This window comes from Scophthalmus maximus, chromosome 11, assembly GCF_022379125.1.
Source record: "Scophthalmus maximus strain ysfricsl-2021 chromosome 11, ASM2237912v1, whole genome shotgun sequence".
In the NCBI taxonomy this organism is placed as follows: Eukaryota; Metazoa; Chordata; class Actinopteri; order Pleuronectiformes; family Scophthalmidae; genus Scophthalmus; species Scophthalmus maximus.
The window spans coordinates 8,693,224-8,715,945 of record NC_061525.1 but is presented as its reverse complement, the minus strand read 5'-3'; the positions used below and the strand labels follow the sequence as shown (position 1 = coordinate 8,715,945).

Sequence of the window (22,722 nt, the reverse complement as noted above, 5' to 3'; positions counted from 1 at the left end):
TGGTAAATCTTGGGTATATTATATCCTATTATGTGTGTATATTAGTGTATGTTAGATCAGAGGACGTTTCATAGTAGTAGTAATTCAATTAGAGACGCTGAGACGTATTCTGAAAGAGAACGTTTTATATCAAATTCTAATGCATTTTTTAGTATATTTATTACGATTCTAATAATTATTGCTTATTCAAGACGAGTTCAGATCTTTAAGGACGACATAGATCATTTGCTATTGTTGTCTTGGGCGATGATGTAATGATGATGTAATCTTGTGGCAATACAACAGGTGAAATCTGATCCAAGCATGAGGATATACTTTTTATTTCCAATGTCAAAAGGGATATTCTTTCGTCAGTATTGTAACTCATATCAGTATTTATTTCCATCGTATGTATGCAGACAGAATTTATTATTAAATAACAACAATCAAGAGAATGAAAAATACTGTAACCCATCATTGTGTGTGCTCACTTTGCCACCAGGGGGCGTCTGTCACCTTCTACACTGTAGGCTTCTGCGTGAGGCTAATTGGACATTTTTCGAATATATTGATTTTATTCAAATCTTCACAACAAAACCCTCCACTTCTAAATTTCAGTAATTAAGACTGTACCCGTTTTATTATTTCTGAAGGCAAGTCCAGTTGTAGTGTGCTCACCAATGGAAACCAGGGTTTTACTCGGGAAATAAACAATGAATGTATATGAAGTGTGAGCCAGGAAAAATAAACACGAGAGGCCACTGCTGCAGGACAAAAGCCCAATTAAAGATCCATAAAGAGAGATCAGGGGGATAAAATGGTGTGAGCAGCGTTTCAGCTTCTTGACTCCTCCCGCGAGGAGGCGGAGGAGGAGGCGGGACTCGGTGCACCTAAACAGACGGAGGGGTTCGGCATTGTGTTCAGAGTGTCAGTACTGCATCCACGGAGGAGGAGGACAAGGCGAGAGGGCCACAGCAGCACTGTGCCACAACAACAAGCCCGAGCTCACCGACAGGGAGGCGAGGCGGGGGGGGCGATCAGGACGAACCTGCCATCATCTCCGCAGCGCTGCCTGGACTCCGCCGTCTCGTCCTGCGCCTTTTCGCGGCCATCGGTCGCCGAGCTGCAGGAGCGCGAGAGCCGGGGGAGGACTCGCAGCCTCTGAAGGAGCCCCGTCGCGTCGGCGGTATGCACGTCTCGTCGGCTTAAACCGGCGCCGCCGCCGCCGCAGCTCCACAGCCGCCCCCCTGTTTCGCGGAGGCAGGATCCGAGGGACGCCAACACCTCTAACCTGCAGCCGGAGGCCCGACGCGCATCCACGGAACCCGCCGCGATGCCCGGGTTCGATTACAAGTTCCTGGAGAAGCCAAAGAGACGGTTCCAGTGTCCGCTCTGCAGCAAGGCGATGCGGGAGCCGGTGCAAGTGTCTACCTGCGGACACCGCTTCTGTGACACCTGTCTGCAAGAATTCCTAAGGTACAGTGTGTGTGTGTGTGTGTGTGTGTGTGTGTGTGTGTACAGAAGAGACAGATCCACCTCCGATACCGGAGCCTGCAGCCTTGTCTAGTTTCGGTCGAGGGACAGTACATGGAGCATGTGTAGGTGTGTCCTGCTCACCTTTCATCTGTGGGGGTGAACATTCGTTTGTCGTGTGGCGCGCCACTGGCGCACAGCAACACACCGTGAGGCCTGGCGAGCTGCGCCTGAGTCCCGGCCCCCATCAGGTGTCTGCTCCTCGACACCGTCTCTGCATGTGCACGGAAAACAAAGCTTTTCTCCTCCGTCACGCAGACACTTTTTGTTGTTGTTGTCGATGAGGTGTTTTTTGTTGTTGTTGTTCTGACCAAAGGATGCATGAGTCCAAGAAAAAAAAACCCCGAGGCTTGAAATGGTGCAAATTCCCATTTAGTGCCTTTTTCTTTTTTTTTCTTCAAAACAAAATCTTTCATGCTGTGGTGCCTGTGTCCTGCAGAGGGCCCCTGCCTCCTCATCCTGTCTGTGCCTTGGCCCCAGGGTGGCTGAGTTTTCATGAGTTGTGGCGCTGAGGGGCAATGAGGTTGTGTGTGTGTGTGTGTGTGTGTGTGTGTGTGTGTGTGTGTTGGGGGGGGGGTGCTGCTGCTGCTCTGAGGGACCTTTCGCTCTGAGGTCAGCAGTCAGACCCCCAACTCACCTCCTAATCGACTGGACATTGATGTCTGTGTTAAAGAAAGTCTTTGTTTTAGCTTTGAGCTTTGATGATGGGACAGTCAGAGGAAAGGTGACCACTATATATGCATCGTGCAATTGTATTCAATCTCGTGTTCAAAGCAAATCGGGGCACGCTGCAAATCTAGAAGTTGCGTTTTGAGCATACATGCAGGCTTTTTGTGCTGTAAGCGTCACGTTGTCATGAAAGTAACCTTCTGTTGGACGGAGTCGAGGCGGGGTCACCAACTGGGCAAAGCAGCCCAGGGGCCACAAAAGTCTTATGTTCTCTCTATGTAATTTGATTAATCGCATATTTGCTAGAAATTAGCTCCGCTGAAGCACAGCACAGAATTTGACGGTTGTTCCATCCCCTCCATCTCCTTGTGGAGACTCTGCATCAAAATCTACTTTTGATGTTTAGGTTTATACTGAGCTCATTTGTTGTCAAGTTGTATTTTATCCAATGGGTTCATGTCTTTTCTGTGTCACGTACAAGTAAAACACATTTGAGACACTGGAACAAGTGAAGTAATCAGTTCTTCATCTAATCATTTCAGCTCTACAGTTTGTGGATGCCTGATGAATCTGCCATGTTCAGTGGAGGGCAGCAGGGGGCCCAACAACAAACGTTTGCCCCAAGGCCCCCATTGAAAGTTAATCCGGCCATGGCTAGAGTAACCGACCACATGTGTCTTTTGATTCTTCTCTAATGAGAGTAATGCGACATTCATCAATGGGGCAAAGAGCTTAACTCTGGCTCTGATTAGGCGTTTTTCTCTGAATCTCTTGTCCCAATAATCTTAAATCCGCACACTTGAGGACTGGTGTTCTTCGTCCATCCACTCACATTAGTATATTCAAAAAGTTTACTTCACTTTTTACATTTTACTGCAGCCATCGTCTGACAAGAGAAAAACAAAGGATTAAAAAAAAAAATACAATGTGAAAGCATTACTTTCAGATCAGGTAAAACAACATTTCTGAGTTATTGTAGATCAGCTAATTAGGCAATCGAGAAAACAATCAGCAGATTATTTTGTAACAAATATTAATAGTCGCAGCCTCACCTGTATTTCATTCATATGTTGCGAATGAAACTGGATATTTACTTTTAGTTTAGTTGTGTTGTGTAATCCGTATCGCAGATTCAGTGATTCCTTCGAAACGAATCAGATTAAACAGAAACTTGCTGTTGGCTCACCTTTTCTGGAGAAGCCGACTGTCAGCAGTTTCAACGACAACATGTTTTGAGCTCATGTGTCTGTCTCTTCAAAGCCTTAAAACTCTTGAATGTATGTTAAACATAGACTTTTTAGTTGTTAAATTCAGTTTTATGAGACATTAAAAATGCTGTGGTTTCTTGGTTTGCTTTGTTTCTGCTGCTCAGTCTGCAGTTTTCTTTCAGTTGCAAAATCGCGTCTTACTGCAATTTAACTATAACAAAGACAGAAAAACATCTTAAAAAGTCCTTCAGTTTTACTTGGTGAAACTTGAAGACACCCTGAGGGAAACTCACAGCCGCATAAAACAACACTTGCCATCAGTACGGCAGAGAATCTGACGGAATCGTGGGGTATCTCAGATCAATGTTTTATGCTCTCAACCTCTCTCATGTCAGAGAAGGGAGACGGGAGGGAGGTGGAGATGTGGAGATGTGGATTAATGCTGTGAATACACTTTGTCGTGAGTTCCTGCTGTGTATACTTGAGTCATCACGAAGCCTCCTCTTGGCTCATTAGGGAGGCAGCGAAAAGCATCTGGCTGGAAAGCAGAACGTCAGACGAACAAAGCGGGAGCGAGGGAGGAACAGCGCTCACTTGCTGATCAGTGAGTTTGTCCCGACGCTTTGTCTGCCTCCTCCTGCCCACCTCCGTGTTCGTCCTCCGGTTCACGCCGTCTTCTTCTTCACTCCCACAGACTGACTGACTCTAACCAAAGTTTCCCAACTTATAAAAGTTTTTGGTTGAGTAATCGCGTGCTTCTGTTTTGGGTCAGGATGTGTCAGTGCAGATCTGAACAGCTGGAGGATTATCTAAGAGATGGATGAGATTTACACTTTATATACCACTTTATAATAGTTGCCTCTAATATAAGTACCACTTTGAAGCAAATTATGCTCCGAGGGCTATCTAAATGGTATCTAATTGCTTTATTAATGGCTGATAAATCATCTACAAAAGTTTTCAGATTCTCTAAAAATCATTAGTAATACAAGCTTTTAGGTTGCCAGGTTGTGAAAACCCCCTTTTGACTGGTTGCATCGTTTTAACCTTTTATTCTGGTAAAGATGCTGCAGCCAAATCCAACCATCCAGCTTGCAGTTGCAGACTTGATGATATAATGACAATACAGTAATAATACAACTAATATTTATATTCTATTTAAAAGGCCCCTTCGTCTGCATAAAAAATTGCATCACAGGATGTTATAATCCATTTATTTGCTGCTTTCAAATGCTGAGTGCGAGAGGTGAAGTGTTAACAGGAAGGTAGCATTTTAATTCAGCGCTGACTGGGTCTTGAGAGAGGATCATTAACAATGAAGCAGTGCAGTGACATTCCTCTATGGCTTGTTGCAACAGAGCAGCAAGATCTGGAGCCGGTGACAAAGCTGTCAGTGTGAAAGTGGACCGACTTGGCTGGCTGGATGTTTCACAGCCTTCCATTATTACAGCAAAAAGATCAACCCGGTTGCACAAAGGGCCGAAGCATTAGCTAACGACTGTCTGTCAGCCTCAATAAACTTGAACTCTCCTCACGGAAAGAAAAAAAAAATGAATGCGCTCGATGGCCAAGAGAGCTGACGCTGGCCCCGGCCGGCACACTCAGTTAATGAAAGAGGTGACGATGCAGCCGGTCCACTCGGGCTGCAGCCTCTCAGCGTGGCCGAAGGAGGAGGAGACGCCGAAATATCGTCACTCTGCCGATCTAAACCGTTTATTTAGACTCGATTCTTCTCGAGGAAGAGGAGCAGGGAATCTCATCTAAAGCGACCACTGCAGCAACAAGTTGTCTCAGTGAGGAGCAACGTGATCTCTCGCACCGCGATGCAACAACAGTCTGATTATCTGAAATATTTGTGAGTGAAAAAAATGTTTAGACACCTCTATGCTACTATATTGAAATAAACCATAGCTTCATTGACAGTTGATTAAACTTTTATTAATGCTTCATATACTATGTAAAATGAGGGGGGTTTAAATACCAAATGATTTGAGAAAGGGGTTAATCCTGCAATTTCACTTCATGGGACGTCAAAAATGAATTGTGCCCGAGTGGGACCCGTGGAATCACATGAATTGTTTCCACTTCGCCATGTCCGAGCACCGGAAAGAGCTGGTGTGTCCCCCCGGGTCCGCATGCGTGTTGTCATGTGATGCCAATGGGCTGCGTTCCCGCCCCTGGCAGGAATGTGTGTAGTGCTCTGCAGCGGCGGCAGCGGCAGTCCTGGAGGCTGCCCCCGCTCTGCAGGAGAGCCCTGCCCTGCAGCTTTAACACCCTCCGCAATCAAATATGAGTCACATGCCGCAACAGTTCAGCGTGTGACGAACCGGGCCGGCCTGTGTTTTCGCAACACTGCCTCTTTAAAAAAAAAAAAAAAGAGAAGAAAAACACTTAATGGTATGCAACACAATTTTCTTCACTGTGTGAGGGCTAAGTAGGGCTTATAGTCGTGCCACACATGCCAGGCCTCATGGCTCATCGGCCCGGGGTCTACTGAGCCAGAGTAATGCCATGCAATGTGACAGCGGTGTCTCTGTGCATGATGCAGTGCTGTGCCGCGGCCTTGACAGGGGTGTAATTGGTTTGTTCGGCTCGGGAGCGTCTTCCTACAGGCCCTCCGCGTAGTCGTATATGGTGCAACTGCTCACTTATCCAGAGTCACCAGGGCCTCCAAAGTGGGCTAATATGAGAGTTTCTTTGCCGCTCAATTATTCACTGTCCAAAAGCAAGGGAGTGGGCTTTGTTTTTAGTTATAGTTTTTTTTGGAATGTGCTGTGATTCATTTTAACGTTGACACATCTTCTGTGTGTAGTGCACTTTTTTTTCTCTCTCTCTCTCCTCAGTGATGTAGGTGATACTCGCTTTTTTCTGCAGCGCTCTCCCACGCTTTTATGGTCTGAATATCCTGGTGCACAGTCGCCAGCATCATAAGTACATTAGCCAAACACATTCCTCCCTTTCGTCCTCGTCTTCCACCAGGAACTGTGTGTCTTATTCGAGGGTGTGGGTTTAGTGTAGTGGAAGAAAAATTTATGCCACTTCATGATAAGTAGAATAAGTGATAGAATCCACTTAGCATTTTTCATGCTAAGCTAATCTAACTGGCTGTAAGATTCATATTCATCGGACACAAGTTTCTCATCTAACACTGCAAGAGGGTAAACAGGCACATATCTCAAAAGGTTGACCTTTTCGTTTACATTGATGAAAAGACAAATGTCCTTTATGGAGCACAGAAGTTGTTTGCACTCACTGAATTATCAAATTATTTATTGACCATAACAGTGACTTGTAGAAACCTTTGGTAAAAGGCGAGTTTTTCACAAGTTGGACTCCTAAAGCACAGATGTGATCAGAGACATGCTTGGCTCTTTCAGCACATGGTTCTCTATAGCGGCGGTTCTCAACACACGATGAATCCACTTCTGTCCATTGTGAGTGTGGCCGTCCAGATGGGACGTATAGAGCGCCACTTTGGCCGCTGTGACGGGACGTTTCTTTAGGGGCTAAATGGAGCCGTGTTGCATTGGTGCCCAATGTTGTGCGTCAGTGTGGCACTGGAGGCAGCTGGGGCTTTGTTTCTCACTGGGTATCTGTATCTTGAATGGGCCCGATGCCACGGATGGCCGATGAATGACTGTGTGTCCATTAGCATTTTCCGTCCCTCGGCCGCATCACAGGGACATTCACAGTACCTCCTGCAGGTGTCCGAAGGCATCCTGGGTCCAGATCCGGGGAGTCATCTTCCTCCCCTGGCGACAACAGTGGTCAGTGAGCTGCACACAGAGAGACGCTGTGTCTAGCGGTCTGAAAGCCCTCAGGCCCTCTCCGCTCTGCACTTTGGGCTCTGTGAAGGCCTCTCAGAGCTGCGCACTGAGGCTGCCTGTCAGCTGATGGACTTGGGCTGACAGAGCTGGAAACGGCACAGTAAATTTGAACACATCAATGCATAGAAGGAGCCACTCACTCAGAGGAGAGAGAGAGAGAGAGAGGGGGAAATAAACGCTGTGAGATACAGCAGCGTTAGTGAGAGAAGAAGAGTCGTTGCTCTATTCTCTGCGCTTCCATGATATTCAGCACCTGTCAAGTCCAGAGACTTTACCTCTGTGACACTGTGCCGTCAGCTATTTCCTGCACATTCCTGAACTTTACACCTCATCACACTCCTGGACTTTGAGACCGATTGATTGATGACTACACGAAAAATCTCTGATCTTTAAAGTTTAACGTGGATGTTTACCTCTGCTATTGGCGCATTAAGTACAGATACTGCGGCAAAGGCATTGTAACACTAATGCTGCTGAAGTATTTCATTCAAAATATGAACTTGTACACATGGATTTTGGTTCAGTAGAAACCAAAATATATTCTAAGTCCTAGACAGACGTATAGTGACGAACAGGTGACAAGGCACTGCAGGTCCCTGTGCCGTAAATGCTTCTCTGAACTGACTTTAATCTCTGAATATACAAAGTTCTTCTTCTCTTTACTGTTTTCTGTTTGTACTGTTTTCATGGGGCAGGTGCAAGTGCAGCCTTATATGGTATCATGAAGCTGTTAATTATGCTAATTTGCTATCCACGTGCACGCTCGCCGTAATATGAGGTGGCATTCATCATACGCAGGTCATTTACACACTTTTTTCTGAAGTGAGAAACTTTTTTCTGAACCTGACAAATTCACTGTATGAGAGAGACATTCAAGACAAGAATAAGAGATTGGTCCTGTATGAGGCTTTCAGCTTTGATGCACATTACGGTAGCTGTACCCAAAATGAGTCAGAGAATGTAATCCAAACAGGAACAACAGGAAACGACCCCAAGTCACAATGTTGTTGGGTCTTTTGAGTATAAGGAAAAGGATGTTGACATCCAATACCCAGTAATTACCTGTGTTTGGAAAGCATTGAAAGCCAGCCTGAAAAAAAAGGAAAGAACTAAAACTGCAGTTTTCAAGAGGTTTCTGTTAAAACGGGAGCGTGATCTTCCAGTTGGTGCACTTCCAGTCATTTGTAACACGGCCTTGATTCTTTCATTCAGTGCATAGCAGGTGAAGTAAACCCGCAAAATGTGAAACGTGTCTACAAACAAACGCACATACAATTCAGCATCATTCAATAATAATCAACGACAAAAAAAATAACTCAGCAAAAATACAACCAGGAATTATTCTTGCCATTAGCATCAAACAACATGATTCTTTCAGGGAAACGCGAAAGAAAAGAATAGGAAATAATGGACTTTTAAAATAAAAGTCTTGGCAAGAAAACAAAAGGCAGTAAATATGAATATGAATATTTTTTTTTGCAGAGGGATCTTTCTTTTCTTAATACTCTTGCTCCTGTAATTTTTGGATTAGCTGCCAGGCGTTTGTTCTTTAAGCGTTTCCACAGCGCCGCGTCCGTCTGTCACCCCAGGGACAGACAGATAGATGTCGGCCGGCCTGTTTCAGGATAAGGTAATTGCGGCGCGCCTCCGGGGAGGAAGCTGAGAGGCTTTGGAGATGCAGCTGTGATGATGACATCGCTGGGAGAAAGTGTCCTGACCATTTCACACAGCTGCAGACGAGACGTTATTGCGAGTCTCGTATTGTGACTCGCTGTGTGCATGGATATGAAGAGAAGATGGCGGGGTGCTTTGAATTCTTAGGCGGATTTTCTCCAGTGGTTGAATGTAAAGTACCGTACTGCACAGATTTGGAGGTAAATCACCTGCTGGTTTCTCAGTTGAATAATAAAATAAATAATAAAAATAATGGTGACAGATTGTTCTGACTATATTCAGATTTTTTACAAACCAATCAATCAGTTGTTCAAGGAAATAGTCAGGATATGAATCCTGAGTCAAAAGCTCATTATTCAAACCAGTTAAAAATCATCTCCACTTCAAACCCAACCACAGAAGCAAAATGCCGTTCACACGTTTAATCCATCAGTCATATCATTTCCAATGCAGGGCTTCTACTTGTAATAAAGTTTTAGTACTTTAACCTTCGTAAAAGATCTGGGTAATTCTTCCACCAATGATTTCCTCACGGAGATGTTTAGTCTGTCGTCGTGTCACTTACAGGTCACGTCGGCTGCAAGGGAGTTTATTTGTTGACAGTCGGCTCCTGAAAGTGATTTAATTCGATTCGTGAGCAAAACAGCCTTGACAGTTCAACAGCTTTAGAAAAGAACACATCCTTAGTGCTCATTTTTGCGCTCTCTCAATGAATCTCGTTAACTTCTACAGTACGTAAACCACAACTGTTTGCCTAAATCAGTGACCACGCTCACTGTTTTGCGATAGAAAACCGTGTAAAAGGCAGTTTGTGGTCTAGGGAAAAGTCTGAGAGACAGGACTCAACTGCCACTCACCTGAGTCACTCGCAGAGAACAACTTCAAATTACTGCAATTACCGTTTGACTTCATGTTACATGTGAAGAGCTGAACTCTCAAAGCTGGATTACTAAACGGGAGAGGCTCCCCAGCGCAGCGAGGGCCCCAAAACTCCCAGAGTCACTGTGTGTCAATTTAGTGTTTGGTGATTTTATTAATTGCATGTTTGTTAAGGAATTTAATGGACGTAAGCACATTATGGAGACAGGCCCTGCAGCCAATTAAGGGGTAAAATTAGAGCTGGGAAGATTTGATTAATGGATTATTTTAAGTTATGTAATGTTTGCTAAACAGCAAGCGCTTTGGCCACAATTGACAGTTACAATATGTGATAATGGTAGAATTCCTGTAATGGTAGCATTATTAGATTTCATAACGTCAAGTTTGCCACCATTAGCCACAAGTTACTGACAAAACATTGAAATATGTCAGCTTGGGCTCTGGGGAATTCCATAGGCACATTTTCAGTTATTGTTCTAATGACAATGATAATAAGTTATACAGGTGATGGAAGTCTGAACTTGCAGGGCGTTCATTTGATTTGTAATAATCTAATGAGTGCTAAATGTGAGCTCTGATCATCTGAATTGAGCAGCAGTGAATGTGTGCTGCGGCCAATGAGAGCGGGTTATAGACATGCCTCAACTTGCCCTCCTCTATAAGTGCTCCTTTAAAATGAATCTCCCAGCCTTTTGGGAAAACATTCCAGCTATGCAGCGAGGCACCTTGCCCCTGACACAGCCAGCGTGCCGGGACCCAGCCGCCAAACCCAGCCCTGCTGCTGGACCGCAGCCAGTTGGCCCGGATGAGAAGCATGGCCAGTGCCTACGCGTGCCCGGGTATGCATGCTATGTGAAAGAGTTTGGATAAAGGTATGTTTATCATAACTAATACATGCTCGCTGCCTGTCACCAGCACAAAACCACGTGAGACCCTCCCGAGGTTTGAAGTGAAGACTTGACGTGGGGCTGTGAAATGACCAGTTTAGGATTCAACTGCAGATGTTTTATGGTATGAGACACAGTTCAAAACCATTTCAGTGCTCAGGCTGACTGTGTCTGTGCTCTTGCTTGCTATTGCACTAATTGCCCCGCACCCCGCCCCGCCCCACCCCTCCAATCTGTTTGTCCTGTGCACAGGTCACTGAACCGACTAGGGAGCCGACAGACCCAGTGTGCATATGTGTGCAGCAACACGCACACACACACACACACACATGTTCAGACTCCCACAGAAATTATTCCAGCAGGATGCTTTTTATTATTCCGATCTTTGTCAAACGTCTTTGCCCAAGGGAGGCCCACGATTAGTGCCGATCAGCTAACTAGCCGGTTGACAGAAAATGCTCTTTCATTATCAGCTAACCTTCAAATCAAATATACAAAACATTGCCTACTTACCACTTTTTTGGTTACAGATGTTACAGATTAGTACTGCAAAGGATTGGAAATATTAGTCACTCAGATTAGACAATCATTTATTTTGCAGTTATTTTGCTATCCGAATAATCATCTTTTAAGATGTTCTTCATCGTACTTGATAGTTGACTGATTATATTTGCGTGGTTTAAGATAAAACTATTTCCCAATAGGAAATGAAGACACTCGATGTTCTGAGAAATGACATTTCTCTTACATGTGAGTCAAGCTGCTGATCCGAAATGAAGTAATGTGTTATTATTCATACAGGAAATGAGGCATACACGTACATTTTAGGGACATTTCTGCCCTCTAGCATAAACTGAAAAAAAGCGTTTTTAGGCACAGGAAAATACAGCCTATACCACTTAAACAATAAAACCCTCACACGCAGCGGTATTTCCACATCACGTCGACTTGATGTGAGATGCTCCTGTGATGCTCTGGCAGTCCGGCCTTGTTTGTGTTAGGATGCTGTCTCTGGGAGCAGGCAGCTGAGTGGCTGCTGAGCTGACAGGAAGGCACGTGAAGAATCCGTGTCTGAGGTCTGAAAGACGAGCAGCTGGGAGCGGAGCGCCGAGCGAGGGGAAGTGGGCGGCTCGCTGCCGAGGCACCTGTCCTCAGTGAAAGGCTCCTCTGTAGAGCTGAACAGGTGTTGGCGGAGCAGTTAAGCCCTTCACTTGAAGCGAACACACTCTGAATTATCATCATTTATCCACAGGGGCCCCATTAATGTTAAGGTCATCGCCCGGTTGCCCCTCGGCCTTTTCCGCCCTTTTTCTTTTTTTTTTGTAGCAGTGATGGGGGGCTTCCTTCCTGCCAGGACTCGTCCACGTTTCCTCCCATCAGCCGTCTGTCTGTTTACTGTGGCGGTCCTTTAACCAAACAGCTCAATGTCTCTGTCAAGTACATGAACTCCCTTGTGTTGTGTCTCAGGTTCTCGCTTGTGGCTCATTTTCAGATATGTCAACACAGCGTTAACACTCAGGACATCCCTCGTCCTCTCTGCACAGACCGACTATTGATCCCACGAAAGGAAGTCGCTCTGTTAGGTGCACGTCCAGATGGATCGTCAAGTCAAGTCTGTCTGGATAAAGGGGCGCTTGTTTTCAACACTCTCAGCTCAGCTCAACCATGGACATGATTTTGCTGGTAGATTAATAAGTGGGACTCCTCACTTGGCAGCTAGATATTGTCTGTATTATTCATTCATTTGACGATCATTTTCTCGATTGGTTCATAAAATATGCTCATCCCAATTTCATCAAATTAATCAAATGTGTCGTTTTGATGATGATGGTACAGAGTTAACAATCACAGAAAGTGAGAAGCGTGTGTGCGTGTGTGTGTGTGTGCGTGTGTGTGCGTGTGTGTGCGTGCGTGTGTGTGCGTGTGTGTGCGTGTGTGCGCGTGTGTGCGCGTGTGTGTGTGCGTGTGTGCGTGCGTGCGTGCGCGCGCGTGGCTAATAATTAAGTTGACAAAGAAAACATTTCATTTTTAAAAAGCCTTCCTTTTCACTCAAATTATTCATTCTTTCGAGGAACGGGTGACATCTCAATCTGTTGCCAGTTCCTCTTTTTATTTCCACCTCTGCTCTTTTATGTGCTGATTCAAGAAATCTTGTCATTTATCTTATTGTTGCTCCCGGCAACAAGGAGCAGTTTGAAGAAAATTCATGCTAGACGAACAATGCAGCCGCAGCGTTTTGAAACAAAGGAGGCAATTTGACGTCAGCGCCTCGTCGAACAAAGAAATTGCATCCGCAAAGCTGAGAAGTGGACAAGTGCAAGAGGCACAGCGTGGAGCTGGCCCACAGGCAGGCACAGGCCCGGTGGGGCGGTTACTGTATTGTTTTTGGATTTGACCTACGTGTACTCCTCGCAGATTCAGACTGATACAGACAAACAGGAGCCACAGCATGTCTGACGTGTGATCACAGCATCCGATAATAACGGCAGCGAGCATGCATTGTTTGTTTCTGTGAATGTGTGTTCACTGTCTGCCAAGTGCAGACAACTGTGTGCCACGCACACCTAAAAAAGCCCTCACCTTCCCAGTTACCATGGACACAAAAGCAGAAAGACCTAAAATTGTCACCGCCAGTGATGCGCACACCTCACAGGCCCAAATCAACTCGTCGACAAATCAGGGAAAGAGGGCACCCCCCGCCCCCCCCCCCCCCCCCCTGCCCCATTTGCATTACAGTGGAAATGAAAATGAGCCGAAAGCAGAAATCCACATTATATAACACTTTCTTCTTTGTTACCTCAGAAGAAAGTGAGGCATCAAGTGACTCATGACACATCGCGCTCATGGCGGTGCTTCCCGCACTCTGCTGCGATAACGGGGAAAAATCCAAATCATCATCCTATCTCTGCTCTGCCCCTGTCTCCAGTTGGCCTCGATCTCAGTCACTCCTCAGCACAGTTCACGTGGTGCGAAATGGGCTTCATCAGTTTCACAGCATTTACAGCGTCATCGCTTCGACGTATTAAAAAACCAATTCTCCTGTTTTGCGCTCCGTGATCCTCCTGTGGGATTGGACTCCGCCCCCTCTCGCTAATTAGTGGACGTGTCCCTGGGGCCATTGCACATTTTTTTCCAAAGGTGTTCTTGTGGGATCTGACTGAAATAACTCCCTCACACAGCAAAGCTGATAATGGTTTACCCACACCTGCTATCTTGCGCACACATAGCGGGTCAGCCGGAGAGGTGTGTGTATGGTGCGGAGTACTTATCTTTGAAGGACGGGGAGAGAAAAGACGACGGGTTTTACGAGTTCTTTTCTCTCTGGTGTTACCGGCAGTGCGATGGAGTTTGGGTGTTTTGTTGCGTACACTTTGAAAACCGAAGGCGCGGTTGCAGGTCTTGGGGTTTTAGTTCCTTTTCCGCTGCGAAGGGTGAACAGGTGCAAGTCAATTAAAAGCTCTGTTGTCCGTAAGATGTGACTGGTCGGAGGGATTATCTGCACTGCCCACCTGCTGCTGCCGGTCGGAGAGGAGAGGCAGAAATTGGGTGAAATAATCTGGACCCTGCTCTGTGTTTGTTGAATTTCTGTCTCGCTGCAGAGGCTTATGGGACAATCAGATTTTTTGAAGCTCGCAGACTGATAATTCCAAAAGTTTGTGGTTGTAAATCAGTCTGTATATTTCTGCATGAGAAATTGAGTTCATTCATCCGCTTCATGTGTCTAAAGGTTTTGTACTTGTAAAATAAAGAGACTACATAAATACGTCAAATGCTATAAAAATCTGTGAACACATGATATCAGTGGTGAGGTTACACAAAGGAGTGCTTTTGTGAAATAACAAATAACAGGCAGAAAACTGTGTGTGTAATGTGCTTGAAGTTCCTACACTGTGAAGCTCAAGTTGCAAGTGTGACTTTCGACCCCGTCTTTACGCCCAAATCTGATTGGACAATGACTATACAATTACAAAGCATAGTCCAGCCAGAGGGCAGCTGGATCCATTGCCTGAGAGTTGCAGTCGATTTTCAAGATGGACGACGGCTTGTCCAACTATATTTGATGCTTATGGTAAACATGGTTATCCAACCATTTTCCCTCTTATTGGACAGGTTGACTCTTGTGATTGTCATTGTCCACTCAGATTCTGGACTTGTTACTTCATTGTCACACAGTGTAGGAACTTTGCACACTGAGTTTTCTGCTTTGTGTCTGTCATCTAGATATGTTCTTTTTGACCTCACCGCTGATATGATTTGTATTCACATTTTTTACATTTACAGAAATATTGTCTACACATGAAGAAACGTTACTTTCCAATGCAGGTTTGTAAAGGTAAATTACAACTACACACTTTGGAATTATCTGTGAAGATCACGCTATCTTCATTATCTATTATTAACTCTAATTTGAGTTCTTACATGCTGTGTTGTTTTCTCCTCTCAGCTTATTTACAGCTCACGTTCGCCACATTTTCAAAGCATTGACAGTCACTGCAATAAAAGAATGGTTTTAATTGAAGGGTGATGAGTGCTTTGTTTCTCTGAGGCTCAGTAGATCTGCAAGCATCAAAAACAACAGTCTTCTTTGTCTGCCATGGGTTTTGGCATCGAGAGCAGACTGCATAAATGAATGAACCAAAGTATCCTGCTTACCATTTGCATAAAATGTGATTTATGATTATAGCCGGCAAAGCAACAGCTCGTCTCTCCCTCTCCTGGTGCCATGAGCTCATGTGTCTATAGGTGTGAAACCGTAAAACTTTACCTCTAAGTGGCCTCTGATAAATGCCGAAGCTCTGGTGGCCAAGTGCGGAGTAAATTCTCTTTAAAGAGAAACTGTCCTTCTTTGCCTCTGGACTGGGTCACACGGATCTTGGCGGTTTTGAAAGTCATAAAACAAACCCCAAGGAGAGCAAGAGGAGGTTGTTTCGTCGGAACAATGTGCCATTTGGCCCAGATAACAAGTCATTGGCATATTCCTCTGCACAGGAGCTCACTGTCTTGACAAAAAAAAGGCACATCGACACTTAATTCCCACTGAAATCTGCAACGCTTAATTTAGGTAGAGGCATGTGAATTATCCAGCTATGGGACGACCTTCTACGCAACGTCTTAATTGGTTCACAGAGCATGAAACCTCTGATCCTTTTTTAAATTGAAATGGCTTTTTTTTTAACACAAACGCTTTTTGGGATTTTGTGTCAGGGTGGATTTTGTTCAGTTTATTACTGTGAGGGAGGATAGTAGAAACACTCCATTAAATCTCAATCCTGTCATGACTGATGGAGGTTTCATATTCCAGGCTTGCACCTTCGCTCTGGATGCTTAAACGGAAACATAAAATTTGACTGATTCCTCAGCAACTGTAGTATATAACTGAGCAGAGAAGTGTGTAAAATAACCTTTATGGTGTAGATATATATATATCTATATATATATAGATATATATATATCTGTGTTTAATCTGGACAAAAACTTTTGGTCAGAGCCAGGCAGCTTTTTCCCCTGTGTCCAGCAGGATTGCTAAGATAAGTTTACTGCTGTTACATCAACCGCCAGTTAATTTATTTTAATTTCATGATTATTACGTGCAAATAACTAATAGGGTAGAGAAAAGAGTTGTGTGAATTCATATCTATTCATGAACTGACGACGACAGAAATTCCCTCAAAACACCTACAATATAGCAAGTTTCTTCTTCTTATTATTATTATTGCAGAATTCACACTGATTGAAAATGCATAACATCTTTTTCCCTCCTACTTTGATAGATGGCTTGTACAATAGCCCGAAGTGTACTGCTGCTTCCACACATAATCCGTGTCAGTGCTGCGATTTCATGCTGTGCCTCTTGATGATTGTGACTCCAATTGCTGATTCATTAATGCTGTTTGAAGGAAAATGAGGCGACTGTGTCTAGCCCCGCTTTTCCTGCTGCCATGTGCATACAGTTGGCAGGCGGCGCCTCTTTTTAATAGGCCGGGCGATTCCTTGGCAATCTCAGAGCCCCTCGGTCCAGTGCAGGCATTCAACAGGATTAGTGTGGCAGCGCCGCAGCTCCTCGAGGCCAGCCGCCGCCGCCGCCGCCGCTGCAGATCGGCGTTTCGAGCAGAAATCTGCCCTCTGAAGCCGAGCTAAAATTAGACCAGCCATCTGTGATCAAGGCAGCTAAAAAAATCACACGTATCTGGAGAAATTCATAGCATGTAATTGCCTCAATTTAGGCTGAAGTCGTTGAATAACAGTTGAAACACTTGTCTTGTTCTTTTGCAGCATTTGGATGTTAACAAATGTGTGACAGTGGGTAGTAAAATGGAAAATGAGGGTGCTTCACACCTACGGCAGCCTTGACAGCAGCTTTTAGCGCTTTTTCACAGACCAGTAGGTTCCTTCTCACATGTGCGACATGTTAAAGCTCAGGACTTCCATTGATCTCCGGGCGCAGGGGCCTCCACCCACTGGGCCCCTCCACAAACCGTCCCCTTCAACCAGATCAAACGCAGAGCAGCTCCTTTCAAGCGCTGCTTTACTTTCATGTTCGCGGTGCAGGCCCTCGTGTGTGTTGCTCACGCCTCTGTTATGGTGGTCCCGTTTCTTTTTTTTTTTATTGCTGTTTACGGCGTGGGTGAGGGTGACGGCACTCGTGCATGCATGAGCTCAGCTCCTGGTACAATTGATGGGACAGACTTTTCTCTCTCAACCCCCCCACCACGCCTTCACCCGGATCAGCAGCAGTTAATGAAAGTGGATTGATTTCCCCGTACCTTCTGCATACGAGGGATGAAATCGACCACGGAGAACAAAAGATCCCACTGCAGTCTATTACAGTGCATCTGCCTGTTTCATGTATCTGATTGCTCGCCTGCCCAGTTGCAAAACAGTCTGGAGAGGTTTTTAACCTGCATAACTGCGAATAAAATCCATATCCTAAGAAGATATTTGGTTCTTTGAATAGGGCGTGAGAGGAATAGGTCAGCAATTCGGCAACATTGTGTCAGGATTACAAGAGTTTGGTGATGATACAAACCACACATAAAGGTTCTTTTTCCATCTGTTTCCACCTGTTTCCGGTCTTTGTGCTAAATTATCTTTGTGCTAAACATAACTAGCTGTTGATGCGAGCTTCATGTTTGTCAGCTATGGGCACAAATCTAGATGAAGACATGAAATACTCTCTAAAAATGTGATGTAATAGCTTGCATTTGCCAAGAGTCCGATTAGACGAAGAAACCACGTTCATATCTGTCCATCCATGTGTCACACTAAAAAATCTATTATCACACGTGCGCTTTAGAAGGAAGCCCTGAAAAACTTGAGTTTAGGATTGCTTTAAACCTGTAAAGTCAATGAAAACATACTTGATAGGTATTTCATGTTGTAACCCTCCCCTCTGTGATAATGACTCTGTGTCAAAGCCCGATTAGACTGATGGAAGCAGACTGACTGAGGAGTGCGAGGGGATTATAAATACTTGTGCTGTTTCCCCCTCTCTCACACTTAAGGTTGGATTACTGCATCTCACAGGCTTGTGTTCAGGCTGCAGATGGCACTTCATCCTCCCTGTGACCCCCTCTTCATCTTTTCATCCATCCTTGCTTCCTCTTCCCTTCCTCGCTTCCTCTCGTTTCCATTTTTGTAGCCAGCTCGGCCTCTGGCAGGTGTCTACCTAGCGGCACCTCTGGCAATTTGATAATACCTCATCTAATTGCCCAACAATTCAAACTGAATCTCTGATTTCACCCCAGCGGCTTTTCAGAGCCTCTTGTATAATCACGTAAGCAAATATTTCCATTCAGGAAATGTTGGTCTGCTTTGAACAAGAAAGAACAATAACAAAATTACAAAGGTGTAATGATTCTGCTCCACCAACCTTACGTATACAAAATATGTTGGTTGAAAATGATAAATTACCAATTTTGGCATATATGTGGGGTCTACATCATATAGACATGTATATAGTCCATTTTTTCCCCAGTATTTCGCACAATGACCCAGTTGTTATGTACAATTACAGTCCATGCAGTCTTCGTCTTCGTATTTTTATGGACACAGCTGTATATAATAATATTTTTTGTAATACAATGAATCAATTAATGCGACCTTGAACCAAATTAGGGTCGGAAAACCGATGGGTAGATTAACCAATTAATTAATAATTAAGTTGTGTCATGTTATAAAATTGATACATTATTAGTCAATGAGCTGGATTGTTTGATAATAAGTCCACAAAAACCATTAAAACGCCTCCTGCAGCCCCATCCAGTGTCGCACCAGTCACAGTTCTAGTTTACAAATGGGTAATGCCTCCTCAGCCTGCAGGCACTTGAAAGACTCGCCACTGTTGTTACTGTCTAGAGCAGGCGAGAGAGAGAAAAAACATTCAGAACTCTTTTAAGCTCTGAGTCCTTAAGTAACCCACGGTACAGAATGCAGTAATACTACTCTGTCGACGGGCTGCCCTACTGCAAAACTGACATTTAGGCAAAAAACAAACACGATTTTATTGACCTTTGGACGCGTGTGAACTGACTCACAGATGGCTTGTGCTCACAAATGTCAGCATGGTGAGGTGAACTGCAAGGAGAATGAATATCATTACATAAGTGATGACAGCATGAGTCGGACTGGCCTCAGGTGTCCTCACAGCCGGGATCTTACGGTGTTCGTGTGGTTGTAAAAAATGACATGCACAAATATTACGAAAGAGCAAAAACCAATGTCTTTTGTTTCAGGTCTGTGTAGGTAGTGTCAGTGCAGCGCATAGTAAAACAATCCTGTATCGGTTTTTCTATCTTCGTCCACATTTGGTCCCAGTGAGTGTGTTACATGGGGTGCTGGAGATGAAGCCAGGGAAAGAGGCCAGACATCCACCCACTCACAGACTCTCTCTCGTAGTAGTGGTGCCTTTCTTCCACTTGCATCATTTTCTTTTTCCTGCTTTGGCAGAGCAACCCAATAATTTTTTTTGTATTTTCTTCTGGATAAAGACAACACAAAGACGACAATTTTAAACAACACTCACTAATTTCGCTCTGCTTGATTTATGTGAATATGTGTAATCACCATAGGAAGCGGTAATCATTTTCCGCCTGTCTTTTTAGGTTGTCCGACACTGAGTCAGATGTAATTTATTTCTGTCTTGTTGATGACCATAACCTGCAGACTGTCAGCCATTGTTACTTCATAAGAAGCAGCTGCCGGTGGCTGTTAGGGACCAGCAGAGGAAGTCTAATGGGATTTTACAGGTGTCATATTTCTGGACAGGTGTCCACCTCAGACCTCAACAAACCAGTTTCTCTAAAATCCATAAAAAAAACTTTCTGCAAAAAAAAGAAGAAAAAAAAAAAGATATCCTCACACCAGAGTAGAATTAATATTTGATTCTAATCTTTGAAATGCTAAAATACAAAATCACACTATTCATCTATCTATCTATCTATCAATGAGTACAATAAGTTATACTTGTCCCATGACATAGAAAGGAGGATGCTCTTTTTTGAGCAGGCAATGTTTTGATTTTTCATTTTAATAAATGGCAAATAATCAATTGCCAGAAGAGTTGCCAATTTTAGAGTCATGTTGGGCAATATGACCATCAGTTCAATCACAGTGTCAAACCCTTCTGAGCCCATGTAGGCTGATTAAGTAAGTTCAGTGTATATGTAGGTGACTTGATTTGTTCCACATTAGCGTGAACCATCTTATTGGACGAAGCAGAGAAGAATGCCACCGCAAACGTCAGAGGGCTTGCACGCAATATAATCTCTAGCAAACCACGGGTATGGACAGTTTATCGTGTAGGTATTAAATCCCACACAAGAAGCTGTCACAGCATCTTTCTGTGCTGATGTCCCGCACAGAAAGCTTGTGAAGGAGCAGTCGATCCACCTGTGGGCCGGTGTGTCATCACACTCTGTGAAAGTGAGACCTGCTCCTCCCTTTTCAGGCAAATGAGAGGGCTGCGGAGGGCTCGACTGAAAAGCCAAATCAGCCGTGGGCCACAGGGGCTCTGAGCTCGGTATCAGGTTGCGCAGGTGGGAACAGCATCCAGCTACAAGCGTTGTCACTCCACCTCTTTTATGGGGCCTCTTTGGTCAGCACCGACTACTCACATGAGGGCGTTAATCCAGCCCGTCGTGAGGGTGAGAGGAAGAGCCTCCGCAGGCCAAACGCCTTCTGCTGCTTTATTTCCCCCTGCTAGTGAGAGGGAGTTGTTTTTGGGATTGTCAGTTGGATGGTTGGCTCAGTTTAAACTTGGTTGGGTGAAAGAAGTTGTACAATCTGTAGATTGATTTTATTATTAATATTAACATTTTTTGATGTGTTTATTTTGTTTTTTTATGTTGTACCGTTGAAGGTTCAACAGACGTGCCTCCATTTCTGTCGTGCACCGCGGCCTGTAAGCGACCGTTTTCATTTGGAAGAATTTTAGACAAATTGGGGGTTGTGGTCAGACAGCTCCAGAGACAGCTTGGGGAAAAAATGACCTATTAAATCTTTGGAAAAAGATTGTGCTTTGTCTTTGTGAAGTTTCCATAATTAGTGGCAATAGTTGTCCCAATGTCTCACACCATATATATGTCAGTACAGAAGAGCTAAAATTTACTCTACACTAACTGCAAGTCAGTTTAACAGTATCCTTGAACACTATGATTGCCAGGAAGAGTTTATATAGCAATTTATGTAGGCTAGTATTATTGTTGAAGACAATAGGCTCGGAAGAAGGAAGTCATGACTGCACACGATCTTAAAGACGTAAACCCCAAACCAGATAGATTTGGGGGGATTATAGGAACTCTTATCTGAGATGAAACAAAATTCCTGTTTTCTGCCAACTTCCTGAGAGGAGACGGTTTTATCTGTGAGACCCAAAGCCTGCACGGCGGGCACTGGAGGAGTCTAAAGGTTTGTTTGCTTATATAAAAGTTAATCTTGGTTATAACTAGAAAAGACAAAGGATGAACGCAAAAGCTGGCAGTGAGCTCCGGGGGGAGATAAGCAGGGAGTTCACTCGAGGCTCCCCATCGGCATCCGAGTCAAGGAGAAACCACCTGGTGGGACAGAGGTCTGTTTAGAGTGGTAATGTGCCACGGACATTCTCCAAAGCCCTCATGCTTTTGATTTAGTTTGCTCAGTGCGTCTCGAAATGCCCTGCTCGCTACATATGCAAACACAGGGAGGTTTGTTTAGGAGTCTGTCTGTTAGGTTTTCAAGGTCACTCAGTGGTCCTGGTTTGGGAGGAAGCGGCCTGTCAACAACATGTCCTCACTGTGCGGCCTGCAGCCCGGTCGCTGTCGCTTGGAAAAAAAACAAAACACCCCTCCGCTGTGCTCCAGTGAGATTAAACCTGAGGGATTTGTACTCCTCACCGTCTGCCTGTCAGGAGCCGCGTGCAGTGACGAGGCATGTTGTGACGGCTGTCCTCGTGGTGTCAGCTGGATGAATGCATGGCAGTTTAATCTGTGCCTGAAAAGAATATTTGAGGACAGGGAGGAGAGGAGGCAATTAGGGAGAGGGGTTTAGGGTCCGGAGCGATGATGGGTTTAACTGTAGGGCGCATTTCACCCGCAGAGGGCCCAATGTGTTTTCTACAAGTTGACACAATGCGATGACGTTTGTACTATTGTCTGACTGTGAATTTGAGGTGATTTATTATAGTTATTCGCATATGATCATCTTCACAGCAGAGCAGCTGTAGAGCCTCCTCTACTCTCACGGTACGAGCGTAGCGGGCACGAGGAGGCAATGAAATTTGAATGAGGTGATAGCATTATTGTATTCTGTGTACCGACTCAAGCTGCTCCACGGTGGCGTGATAACACAGAAACACTTGTTTATCAGCCTGGACGATCGTTGATGAGGGTGTGAAATGTGGCCAGAGATTCCCACAAGTTCCCACTTGAAGGAAAAAAAATTCTTTGCACTTTGTGTAACAGTTATGTATATCTTTTACTCTAACTGTATTATGGCTGCACCTCACTTACTGATCAACCTCTCTTTTATTTTTATGAATCCATTTTCTTTTCTGTCCAATGCGCCCAAACCCCAAAATGCAATTGCAATGCT

General features: G+C 44.6%; 1 protein-coding gene across 1 annotated transcript in view; it reads left to right on the top strand.

The window, feature by feature from the left end:
- Positions 1–52: 52 nt before the first annotated feature.
- The window catches only part of traf4a (tnf receptor-associated factor 4a), a 33,983-nt gene continuing 11,313 nt past the window's right edge, over positions 53–22,722 (top strand). Inside the window, exon 1 of the mRNA XM_035622744.2 lies at positions 53–1,455. Coding sequence (XP_035478637.1) covers positions 1,313–1,455 — 143 coding nt within the window. The 5' untranslated portion in view covers positions 53–1,312. The remainder of the gene's footprint in view (positions 1,456–22,722) is intronic.